The sequence below is a fragment of the Gorilla gorilla genome, chromosome 19, assembly GCF_029281585.2.
Source record: "Gorilla gorilla gorilla isolate KB3781 chromosome 19, NHGRI_mGorGor1-v2.1_pri, whole genome shotgun sequence".
NCBI lineage: Eukaryota > Metazoa > Chordata > Mammalia > Primates > Hominidae > Gorilla > Gorilla gorilla.
Genome location: NC_073243.2, coordinates 27,390,135 through 27,403,422, shown reverse-complemented (window position 1 = coordinate 27,403,422; position 13,288 = coordinate 27,390,135). Strand labels below are relative to the sequence as shown.

General features: G+C 32.5%; 1 protein-coding gene across 4 annotated transcripts in view; it reads right to left on the bottom strand.

Moving 5' to 3' along the window:
• Positions 1–13,288, bottom strand: part of MAP2K4 (mitogen-activated protein kinase kinase 4) — a 123,454-nt gene that overhangs the window by 32,207 nt on the left and 77,959 nt on the right. For all 4 annotated transcript variants that reach the window (XR_008673003.2, XM_019013416.4, XM_055366913.2 and 1 more), the window contains 2 exons: positions 3,868–3,987; positions 1,356–1,407 (listed from right to left, as the gene is read on the bottom strand). Coding sequence is in view for 3 of the 4 variants with exons in the window: in XM_019013416.4 (XP_018868961.1) it covers positions 1,356–1,407; positions 3,868–3,987 (172 nt within the window). In the remaining variant the exon portion in view is untranslated. The remainder of the gene's footprint in view (positions 1–1,355; positions 1,408–3,867; positions 3,988–13,288) is intronic.

Genomic DNA, 13,288 nt, shown 5'->3' with positions numbered 1-13,288 from the left:
TTTAAAGAGAGTTATCAGGATTTTCTATTACTTGTAATCAAAAGCACTGACTCCAACAAAAAAGCTAACTGATCCTAACTGATAAAAGACTGCTATAAACTCATCACTTTATTTAGTAAGAGAACAATAAAAGTTACTTCTGAAGTTTTTTTATTTTATTCAACTACTCCCCAGGCAGTACCTTGGTGCTTTACTGTGATCAGTAAATATCCCTAAGGTAACTATCAAATGCCTCAAAGGTGCTACTCTCATAATTACAGAACACAGCTAACAAAGAGGGAAAAAAAAAAAAATCAAGACAAGAACAAGAAGAAATACAAGAGAAACAAAGAATTTTGTTTAGGGACCTAACTCTACATAATTTTAGGCCAAAAGAAAAAATGATATTATTTCTAACAAGCATTAAGCCAAACAAAATTAAATAAAGTTTACTGATGTTCAAGGTTCACTAATTTCAGTGGCCTAGTGTCAACCACAAACAAAAGAACTTAAATAAATGGCCCAATTACTAATTTCTTTAACCACTAGAAATTGTCTCCCAGAATTAGAAATTTTTCACTTCTCTTCATTTTGACCCTTTACTTTCCTTCCTATTTACTGTCAGGCTAAATCACACACTGCCACTTACTGTCTTAGGTTTTTCTGTCACAAATTTGCTGAGGGGTAGTGATTCGGTGTGTTTCCTCAAAGCCAGCACCTCATTACCCTGAGTCTAGCACAGTAATAAGTAAAGCAAGCACTTCATCTATTTGCTGGATTAAATTCAGGATTCCCACAGGGTTACTACTTTTCTAGGTCTGGCCTTCAACTACATCAAATGCTTCATTTGAATATGTATCTAATAAAGGCAAGATCACTGTTTACACAAATACAACATGCTTTAGAGAAATTTCAACTTATAATACTAATTAAAAGATTTCTCTCAATTTAGAAACATCCTCTAATGTGAAGAAGAAACAACAGACAGGGATAGCGTGCCTTTAAAATGCTTGAGGGTACTATCCCTCAGATTCTTCTTTGAATGCCCACAAGACCACCTCGATGCCTTATTTGTATGCAGAAAAACATTATCTATCAGGCAAATGAATAATTATTTTTCAACTAATAATAATAACAACATGCAGCAAAATCTATTTCAGTTTCTAAGTCCAACATACTAAGATAGACTGAAATTTATTGAATCCCAAAGAAAAAAATAGCAGTAATAGAGTTTTAAAGTACATAAAGCATTTTTTGCTAAAAATACAAATATTTTAGGAAAGTTTATACAGTGACACTGTAATTTTCAATAACCGTTTCACCAATTAGGAGAAAAAAGTTAATTTCTATTACAAAAAATACCAATCCATACCCACCTCTGTGAATAATTTTCAAGTTTTCTTTTAAGTGGTTTAGTGCTTTCACAGTCTAGGGAGAAAAAGGAGAGATGGGATAAACAACTTGTTTCTTTTTATTCAAACAGCACAACAGTTTATCACAAGTAATATCCCGTGTAGTCCTCTGCATACATTTTAAGCTTAATATTTCAATATTTTGTCATTTCTTGTTAACCAAAGATACTGAATAATTTTAGATCTAAAAGCTTAGTTGCCTTTATATGCTGTTCCCTGATAGCTCAAACAAAAAACCCAGTAACGTATAATTTGTTTAATAATTCATTTAAAATTTTATCTTTTTTTCTATCTCCAACCTAAAATTTCCTTTTTTTTTCCCCCCTTTTTATTTTGAGACTGGGTCTCGCTCCCACCACAGCCTGCCAAGTAGCTGGGACTACAGATGCATGCCTGGCTAACTTTTTACATCTTTAGTATGGACAGGGTTCTCACTATGTTGCCCAAGCTGATCTCAAATTCCTGGGCTCAAGCGATCCTTCTGCCTCAGCCTCTCAAACTGCTGCGATTACAGGCATGAATCATTGTGCCTGGCCTCTAAAATGTTCAAAAATAAAAACAGGACAACAATGATCACTGAGTTGGTTCCATTTCAACTAAGAGTAATAACCTGCAGCAAAATTGATTTCAATTTCTAAGTCCAGTAGTAAATAAAAAGTTTTCTAAACTCTCAGTTCCTCATCATCAACCACCTTCATTGGATGCTAAGCCTTCAAGGTGATTTTTGAAGAGCTAGTGTAAACTCTGTTCACCACTGTGGGAATTTATCCTGTTGCCTGGTCACTGATCATGATCAGAAAATTACACATTTCTTCAGGAAGGGAAAGAAGAGAGACACAACCTCAAACTAAAAGAGAACTAAACAACAGGCCAACTATTTGCTGTAAGGTGACGTCTTTGCTGACGTCAAGCTGCTAGGTACAAGAAATGTAGAACACATAAATTTGTTGTGAATAGCTATGCTTGTTTGCTGGTTTATTAATTAGCAAGAAGAGACTAAACACAAAGTATTTTACATGTGCGCTTAATATATATAAAGTGATCACCAAGTCTTGACTTAGGCAAATATGGAATAAATCATTTTTTACAGTATATATTCTTTATATTGCAATATATGATAAAATAATTTTCTGTTTTCTAATTTCATGGTCACCCTGTTATACAGCGGTTAAGAGCAGGGTTCTGGGATCAGGCTGCCTGGATTTAGATTATTTACCACTTATACACTTCAAAGCACATTAATTATTTAATCTGTCTATGCTTCAGATTTATCATTCATAAAAATGAGGTAACACTATTTACCACAGAGAGTTACTATGAAGATTTAATGTCACAAATAGTTTGATGCAAATAAGCATTTAATAACCATTAGCTATTATCATTTTTCTATTATTATAATTATTACGAATAGTAAGTTTCAAGATAACACGGGTTTAATATATTAGAGAGAGATGGCTAAACTAATCATTGTAAAATTTCATATACCCCGCTAAATAATAAGTTTCTAGTCTAAGTTAGCTTCTTTTTATACAATTATTTTTATAAAATTTAAAAATAAAATGATTTCATAAAATCTTTTTATGAAATTATTTGAAAGAGTATATATCTTGGTGAACTACATTGGAGGGGGAGTATGCAGGTAAGGAAGAGCTAGGAAATTACATGCAACCAAAGTATCTATTTTACAATTTCCTGTATGATTTAGTTTATATATCAACTAACCTAGAACATGCCATTAGCTCAGATTCTCAGGAGTTTCTAAGAATCTTATGAATTTTGCTCTATAAAAAGTAAATTATCTTTTTCCTTTAGGAAAAAAAATTTACAAAAGATTCAGAGCAAGAAACAAAGTGATCAATTCACTTTCAAAACTATAAACACATATGTAAAAAAGTACCTATTTTCTTTTTTGGTACTCTGGTAAAAGTGAGTTAACCAAATTTAGTAGTAACACTGGCCCCTGAAACTGCTAGTCAAAATTTTAAATAGTTTAGACTGAATAACCAAAATCTTAAATCACAGTAAACATACTTTGTCCAAGGGCTTCAATTATGGAGTAACCAAAATCTTAAATCACAGTAAACATACTTTGTCCAAGGGCTTCAATTATGGGGCTTCAAGGAGACTGCTGTGATTCTGATTAATTTCGGGATAACTGTGGTAATATAACCTATTTAAAAATAGTTAAAGCAACAGGAAAAAATGAACAGAAAACTGCTTTTCCTAGCTTTATTTACAGAACAGTCTGTTATGACTCATTGAGATTCAAAGGGAAAGAACATTGGCAGTATTTATCGAGACCATTATGACCTATTGTGTTAACTACCCCACAGAAGTGACTTTGTCTCTGGTTATTAACTATGAATTATTTTCAGGAAGGTACTGTGAGTGACACTCAAATATGTGCATTCAAAACTCCAGCAGCATCTCTATATAACTATATACACAATGAATAATTTAAAGACCAGGTACTTACTGCTAAAGTGATTTTGCCTAAAATTTCTTCTGGAATAACATCATCTAATACACTATATACATATTTGTAAAACTTATCAAACGAGGTAGACATGAGTTCCATACAGATCCAACAGTCACCCTATAAAATAACAAATATCTGTTATTCTTATACATCTTAAATATCACCTTGCCTTTACTTAAAATGGAAATACAATAGAAAGGAGCAATCTTATTCTTGCTTATTTCAAATGTCAAACTAGTAATAATTTTTGTTTTCTTGTTAAAGCCTTCAGCAGAATATTCTACTCAGGTTTAAACATAAACAATGTAGTTAAAGCCAATTTTCCCCACTCTTTAATTGTATGGACAGGGACAGGCTTACACAGAAAACTTCTGTACTTTCATTAAAATTTCAAATTTTGCCAAAATAGAAAAAAAAAAGGAAATGTGTAGAAAACCATTCTAACAATGAAAATAGATGACAGTAATCTTAAGAGACTACATAAACTTCTTAAATTAGCCAAAAAAAAAAAAAAAGGAAAAAGACAAAAATACATAAAGTAAATCCCATGCCTCAAGACCCTGTACAAATGCCACCTTCTCAGTGAGGCCTACTTTAACTGATGCAAAGAGCAAGTCATCCCATCAGGCACTCCCTTATCCTGCTCTGTTCTGTAAAGCCTTCATCATCCTCTAATATAAAGTGTAATTTACTTATTTATTATGTTTGTCTCATATATTCCCTACTAGAATGTAACCTCTGCCAGAACAAAGACTCAATATATTAACACTTGTTAAATGACTGGATGCTGGCTATAATTAAACTGAATCATTCAAACATTTCTTGCATTATAGATTGTTTTAAACCAATTTGAAAGCAATTTGACAATAAAACAGAAATAAATGTGTTGATACCATTTTATAGAATCATCCTATGACTGGGAATGTAACTTAAATGTTCCATAAATTACAAAAAGAAAAAACAAAACAAAACTAGAAACCGATGAACTATCTCACAAAAGGGAATACAACAACATTAAAGAGATTATCTAAAATCAATTTTTTTGAAAATGAATACAGTTCATGAGAGAGATGCATGAGTCATGAAAAAATAAAAAATAAAAGTAGATACCATGATTATAACTGTAAAAGTACAGGATACACAGATGAACAAGAACTACAAACTACCTTACAAAAATGAAAATACTATCAAAATGATTTTTAAAAAATTATACAGTTCTGTATGTTGTTACTTATTTATAAATACAGCTGTATCATCAAAGATTTTCTACCCATTAATCTCCTATCCTTCGATTATATAATAATTATATAATCAATCCTGTCCTTGGATTATATAGGAGATTAATGCCTGTTAAAAGTAAAATTACTTGCCCAGAACAATACACTACCCATGAATAGAATCCACTGTCCCTAATGTGTTTCTTCTATCAACGTTTGCAATGCACTCTTACAAAAGGACCACTTTCTAGAACATTCACATAGATACATGGCTATACATAATATTTTTGTAAAGCATATTTGACGTAGTAAATTTTACTTATTATTTCTGCATTTAAATCTTTCTTCTCTCTGTAAATCTCTTTTTCTTTAGAGTGATCTATGAGAATGGCTATCATGAAAGATCGAGTAACACCCCCCACCCAAAACAGACACAGCTTTATTTTAGAGACACTATCTAAATAGGTTTACTAAAAAATCTTATTAGAGATTTACCTCATCCACTTATAAAAACAGTAGAAAGAAACAACCTCAATAATATAGCAAAGCGGAAAAAAAAATGACATTAGCAGTCTGAAAAGCCTGACATTATCCAAGCTCTCCTACTTTCTACTTATATAAGCTTGGGCCTCCTCGCATCCTCATCTATGAAATGAGACTGCCCCACCATCCTCAGTGGACTGTGATAAAGGGCAAATGAGTTAACATATGCAAAGCACAAACTAAGTGCCTGGCAGGTGCTAAAAACTATAGTTACCAAATGGAAGGGAGAAGGAAGGGAAATATTGGCAAACAAAAGAGAAAGATGGACATGGGAGTGGGAGAATAAAGGTAACAAGTAAACCGAGAACTGAAGATGAGAAGGGGGGACAGAAAAGAGCAATGAGATAGAGAGGTCTTTGTAATTTTTAAGGAACATAACCTAATGTAACCTTCTTATCTCTCTGACAGTTCCTTTTGGTCATACAAGCAAGACAATGGCAATGAGCTGTATTTAAAAAATGAAATGCTTTGAGCTGCCTGAAAAAGGTAGTGACAGCAGCATGACTGTCATGCTCAAGCAGAAAACAGGATGACCACAGGTCTGAAATGCAGAAGAAGTGAATAAATGTGGGTTTATTAGGGGAAAAAAAGCTGGAGAACGATGAACAACTCAACTACTAAGGTAACATAAGGAAGGGTTCCTAAAGATCCGTATATAACCAATAACATATACCAATAACTAATTCGAAAATAAACTTAAAAAGATATCATTCTCAATAAAATATAAACTAAGTCACCAGGAAATGTATCTAATAAAATAGGCAGAACTTTTATGAAAACAAATATAAAATGTTACTAAAGGACATAACAATAACCTGAACAAATGGAGTGGCAGACCATGATTACAAATGTGAAGATTCAAGATGAGAAGCACGTCAAATTCTCCCAAATTAATCTAAGAATTCAGTTAAATTCTAATCAAAATTTTCAAGGACCTGAACAAGCTGACCCTAAAGCTTATATTAAAGTAGAGCCAAGAATAACTAAGATAATTTTAAAGAAGAGATACTGACCTACTACACAAAGACTTTTTATGAAGCAATCACAAATAAAAGATAAATACACCAAAGAAACAGATGCAAAAGTTCATGCACAGACAGAAATCTGATATATGACAGAAGTTAACAAAGCAGATCATAGCAAAAGAATGCATTATTCAATGAATGCTGCTGGGACAACTGGCCTTCCATATAGAAAAACATTAAATTCTGACATTAAATCATTCACAAATATATATACAAAAACTCCCAAATGGATTTTGCAAAAAGCAAAAGTTTAAAACTTTTTTTCTAAGAGTTCTCCATGACTTTTATATAGGAAAAAAATTTTTCCCAAGAACACACATAAAAACAACAAATCACAAAGGATAAGACCTGTTAAATTTAACCCCATAATAATGAATACTTGTGTATAAACAAGGACAACATACCAAAAGTTTAAAAATAAGAGACAAAAACATCTATTTGGATGTAAAGAAACAAAAGATCAGTATCCTGAATAATAAAGAGTTATGCTAAACTAATTAGGGAAAGACCAAACTCAGAAGAATTATATCAAAGGCAATTTTTTTTAAAAAAAGCCTAAATACATGTAAAAAATTCTGTATCTCACCAAGCAAGGAAATGCAATTTTAAAAGTGAGATACCATTTCAAACTGCCAAAAATTAAACGTTTATTATCAAATGTTAGTACACACCAGGTAAAAGGAGATCTGTGAGAGTAAATGCTGATGGCATACTAAATAACCATTCCCCCTTTCCTCTGTACAATGTATGTGGCTAAAATCTACATTTCCCAGTCTTTAAATGTAAAGAAAGGCAGCCAAAGAGGTATCAACACAAAACCACTGGTTTGTGACTCCAGGAAAATCCTTTTAGTTCTTCCCTTTTCTTTTCCTTCGTGTGGACATGATAGCTGAACTCTAGGAGCCAACGTGGATCATGAGGTAACCTTAACAACTGAAACTATAAAGTAAGCAAGCTACTAACAGTCAGGAATGGCTGATACCAAATACAATTCTTGATATAGAAATTTTGGTGGAAATTTAAGTCGGTAGTCCAGCTGGAGACATTTGTATCATTAAATTTAGCAACTGTATTTCCAGGGACATATGCTAAATAATCTGTAACCTAAGTTGTCAAAGAGACATGCAAAACAATTCTTCATTTTTGTGCTGTTTATAATTATTAAAAAATGAGAAGCAATCTACATTATGATTATTTCTAAAAAATAAAATAAAAAGGTGTATTTAATCATAAGAATACTACAGTTAAAATAAATTAACTAAATCTGTATATTACGAATCTATATTTACATAAATCTTGAAAACTATGTTGAATAAAACTATGTTGAATAAAATGTACAATAGAGAACGCATATAGGATTCCATTTACTTAAATGTGAAAATACATAAAGCGATATTATGTAAAATGTAGGGGAAAATGCACATATGGATGACCTAAACAAACAAGTTAAAGGAAACACTCAGGGTAGTGATGAGATCTGGAAAGGGAAATGTGATGAGGGCTTTAATTCTATTTATAATATTTGAAGACATATAAAGAGTAAATATGCCAATATAGGATTTGCGTAGCTGTTTCTCCTCTGTAATTTAGTCTATGTTTAAAAAATTTCACAGTTTAAAAGGAACATGGACCACCTTAAGAAACAAACAAAAAAAAGCAAATTAAGCAAAAATAAGTAAAAGGAAGAAACCACAATCAGAACGAACACCGCTCCCCGTCAAAAAAAATAATAATAGAAAAGCAATATAGAAAATCATGTAACTGAGGCCAGACGCCATGGCTCACACCTGTAATTCCAATGCTTTAGGGGGCCAAGGTGGGAGGATGGCTTGAGGCCAGGAGTTTGAGATTAGCCTGGTCAACAAAGTGAGACTTCACCTCCAAAAAAAAAAAAAAAAAAAAAAAAAAAAATTCAATTAGCAGGGTGGTGGTAGTGCATGCCTGTAGTCCCAGCTACTCAGGAGACTGATGTGGGAAGATCCCTTGAGCCCAGGAGTTTAAGGTTGGGTTGAGCTAGGATGATGCCACTGCACTGCACTCCAGCCTGGGCCACAGAGCAAGACCCTGACTTTTTTTTTTTTTTTTTTTTTTTTTTTTACGATAAGAAAAGAAAAGAAAATCATTTAACTGAGAGCTAGCTGGTTCATCGAGATCGTCAATAACACTGATAAACCTCTAGCTGGACTAATTGGGAAGAAAAAAAGAAGACATAAATTACCAGTATCAGAAACAAGTGGGAGGGAGGGGGAGACAGGGAAGACAGAAGTAACACACTACAGACTCTACCAATATTAAAATAATAAAAAAGAAATATTATGAATAATTTTATTCCAATAAATTTGATAATTTAGATGAAAGGGATAAATTTCTTCAAAGAAACAAATACCAAAGATCACTCGACAAGAAATACGTAACTTGAATAGAACTATATCTTTGAAAGAAGCTGGATATTCAGTCAAAAATATTCTCACAAAGAAATTGCCAAGTTCAAGTGGCTTCACTGGTAAATTCCATCAAATACTTACAGAAAAAATAATACCAATTCTATATAAATTCTTGCAGAAAATTCAGGAAGAGGAAATACTTCCCAACTCATCCTATGAGGCTAGCTTTACAATGATGCAAGTCAGACAAAAATAAGAAAAGAAAACTATACATCAATGTCTCTCATAGATACAAAAATGTTAAATGAATTTTAGCAAATTAGCTAAATTTTAGTAATTTAACAAATTGAATCCAATGATAGATAAAAAAGATAAAACATCCTAACCAACTGGATTTCTCCCAGAAATAAAAGCTATGTTTAATATCTGAAATCAATTCATATAACTCACCATTATTAAAACAACAAACCAACCATACATCTCAAAAACATCTCAAGGATCTGGAAAAAGAATTTGACAAAATCTAACATCCATTCCTGACAAAATCTCTCAGCAAACTAGGAGTAAAAAGAAACTTTCTTAACCTGATTAAAAAAATATATATATATATGAAAAGTCCACAGCTAATATCATATTTAATGAAGGAAACATGAATGCTTTCCCTCTAGGATCAGGAAAAAAAACAAGGATGTCTACTCTCACTGTATCTACTCAACAGCATGCTGAAGGTTCCAGCCAGTGCAATAAGGCAAGACAAAAATAAATAAAGGAACTAATTGGGAAAGAAAGGAGTAACTTTCTTTATTCACAGACAAAATGATGATCTATGTAGTAAATCTGAAGGCAGGTAAAAAAAAGCTACTGGAATTTGAGTTTAGCAAGGTTGCTGCACACAAGATCAATATAAAAAAATCAAATGATATTTGTGCATATTAGTCACATGAGAAAATTAAATTTAAAAATATGTATTAGCATTAAAAATATTATACACTTAAGGGCAACTCTAGCAAAAACATGAAAGACTTATACAGTGAAAACTATAAAATATTGCTGAGAAAAATTAAAGAAGATGTAAAATAATAAAGTGAGATGCCACAGTAAAGGGTCAACAGACTTAATACTGTTAAGATATCAATGCTCCCCCAGTAGACCTACAAATTTAGCAAAATCCCAATAAAAATTTCAGCAGGTTGTTTTTTTGTTGTTGGTTTTTTTCGGGTTTTTTGGTAGAAATCGACAAGTGGATTCTAAAATCCACATGAAAACAGAAAGGATATGAAAGAGCCGAAACAACTTTTAAAAGAACAAAGTTTAAGGACCAACACTCTCAAATCTGAAGACTTTCTATAAAGCTGGAGTAGTCCAAGACCATGTGAGATCAGTGCAAAGACAGAAAAACAACAGATCAATGGAACAGAGCAGATACTCCAGAAACAGACACACATCTGTATGGACAACTGATATCTGATAAAGGTGCAAAGGATATCCACATGCAAAAAAAAATCATCAATATATAACTCTCGATATATATAAAAACTAACTCCAAATGGATAAGTATAAACGTGATACCTAAAACTATAAAACTGCTAGGAGAATACATAAGAGATAATCTTAAGTGAGCTTGAGTTAGACAAGAGCTCTTATACACAACATCAAAAGCACAATACATAAATTTAAAAATTGGCCTATATCAACATTAAAAACTTTTGCTCTCCAAAAACAGTGTTAAGAATATATATATATATAAAGATAAGCACACACAGGAGACAGTATCTGCAAATCATAGGTCTGATAATAAACTTGTATTCAAAACACATTTTTAAAAACCTCCCAAAACTGAATAACAAAAAAACCCAATTTAAATAAAAATGTACAACAGATTTTAACAGGAACTTCATCAAAGAAGATACAATAAGCACATGAAAAGACATTCAACACTGTTAGTCATTAGAAACATGCAAATTAAAAATACAAAGCGATTCCACCGCACATTTACTAGAACGGCTAAAGATTAACACAACAGATCACACTAAGTGCCGGAACAGACATGGAAGAAGCTGAACTCTCAAAAACTACTGGTGAAAGTATAAAATGGTACAACTACCTTAGAAAAAAGTTTGTCCATTTTTTTAAAAAGTTAAACATACACCTACAATACGATCCAGCCATTCCGCCCCCATGTAATTACCCCAGGAAAATAAAAGCTTATGTACAAACAATTGTACATAAATGCTCAAAGCAACTTTATTAGTAACAGACAAAAACTGAAAACAATCCAAATGGCCATCAACAGGTAAATGAGTAACAAACTGATAGATCTGCATAATGGAACATTACAGATAGTAGTCGGCAATAAAAAGAAATAAACGACTGATAAATGCAAGATAATTATACTGAATGAAAGACGACAAACTGAAAAAGAGAAGTACATACCGTAAGATTCTGTTTACATAAAATCCAGAAAAATACAAATTAATCTATAATGGCATAAAGCAGGTCAGTGGTTATCTGAAGATGGGGACAGCAGAGAGGTGGCAGGTATTACCTACGTGGTGTAAGGAAACTCGTGAGTGATGGGCATATTCATTACCTTGATTTTGGTGATAATTCTACAGGTGTATACATTTGTTCAAACATATCAAACTGTACACTTTACATATGGGAAGTTTATCAGATGTCAATTTTACCTCCATAAGCTGCATTTAAGACTTGCAAGGAGAAAGAAGAGGGAAAGGAGAAGAGGGGTGGAAGTAAGGATAAAAAAGGGGGAGGTAACTTGCTTCAGCCAGCATCACTGCCTTCTATAATCTGATGAACTTCTACATTCACAAGTTACTCAGAACAGTGCTTTCTGCACTAGAATTTATTGCCCAACCTCAAAAGATGTTTAAAATAAGAGTTTACCTGCTATGAAATTCTCAAATTTTATGTATTAGAAAACTTTTTAAGTGACACTAGGTTTCAGCACTGTTAAGATAAATGGTACGTCTTTTTTGTAAAATATAGGCTAAAAGTTACTTCCATTATTCAATTATTATCAAGCTCTTTTTTCCACCTACCTACAAAGCCTGAAAATGACTTTTAGGAACCTGTGCAATTGAGTGACCTAATAACTTATCTAAACCAAATCCAAGCTGTACTTTGGACTTTTCTTTTTGAGGTTGGTTCCATCCTAGAAAGAAGTATGCATGGTTGAAAATAGTGGCAACATAGAAGTTACCAACTTCAGTATTAAGTATTATTCACTGCTTTGAATAAGTGACGGAACTTTCAGAAGCTCAGTATTACCCAACAGCAAGATTAATCTCTAATTAGTGGAACTACCATTTGATCCAGCAATCCTACTACTGGGTATCTACCCAAAGAAAAATAAATCATTATATCAAAAAGATATCTGCACTGGTATGCTTATGGCAGCACTATGTATAACAGCAAAGTCATGGAATCAACCTAAATGTCCACATTTTTAAAAATGTGACATATATACACAATAGAACAGTGACAGCCATTAAAAAAAGAATGAAATCTTGTTTTTTGTTTTTTTTTGTAGCAACACGGATACACTGGAGGCCATTATCTTTAGTGAAACAAACCAGAAACAGAAAGACAAATACTGCATGTTCTCGCTTATAAGGGGGAGCTAAATCATGTGCACACATGGACAGAATACGGAACGGGAGACCTTGGAGACACACAAGGGAGGGAGGAGTTGAAAGGGGTGGATGATGAAAAATTACTTGATGGGTACAATTTACATTGTTTGGGTGATGGATACACTAAAAACACAAACTGTACCACTACTCAATATATTCATATAAAAAAAACTGCACTTGTACCCCTTAAATTTAAATAACATTTAAATTTAAATAAATAAATAGTTGCTGCAAGAATGAGAAAAGGAACATCTCATAAGCTCCTTGATGGATGGCTGACTGAACCAAACCAAGAGCTGAAGTCTAGTGGTTGTATAAATTAGGTGAAATGAAATCCCTGGAGGGTGTCTCACAGTAACAGGAATTGAAAGCACTGTCTCTCTCACAGTGATAGTAAGGTAAGCTAAAAAGTCCTGACTACATACATTCATTTCTACTATTTCCTTTCATGAACTCAGATTTTGTGTCTATTATTGGAACTGAAGGTCATGTCACCAAAAAAGATGCATGTAAGTCATCAACTGCAAAACAAAAATGTTTCTTTAAAGTCTTATTCAATCTGTTTATTACTTACATATATATGAAAATATATATAT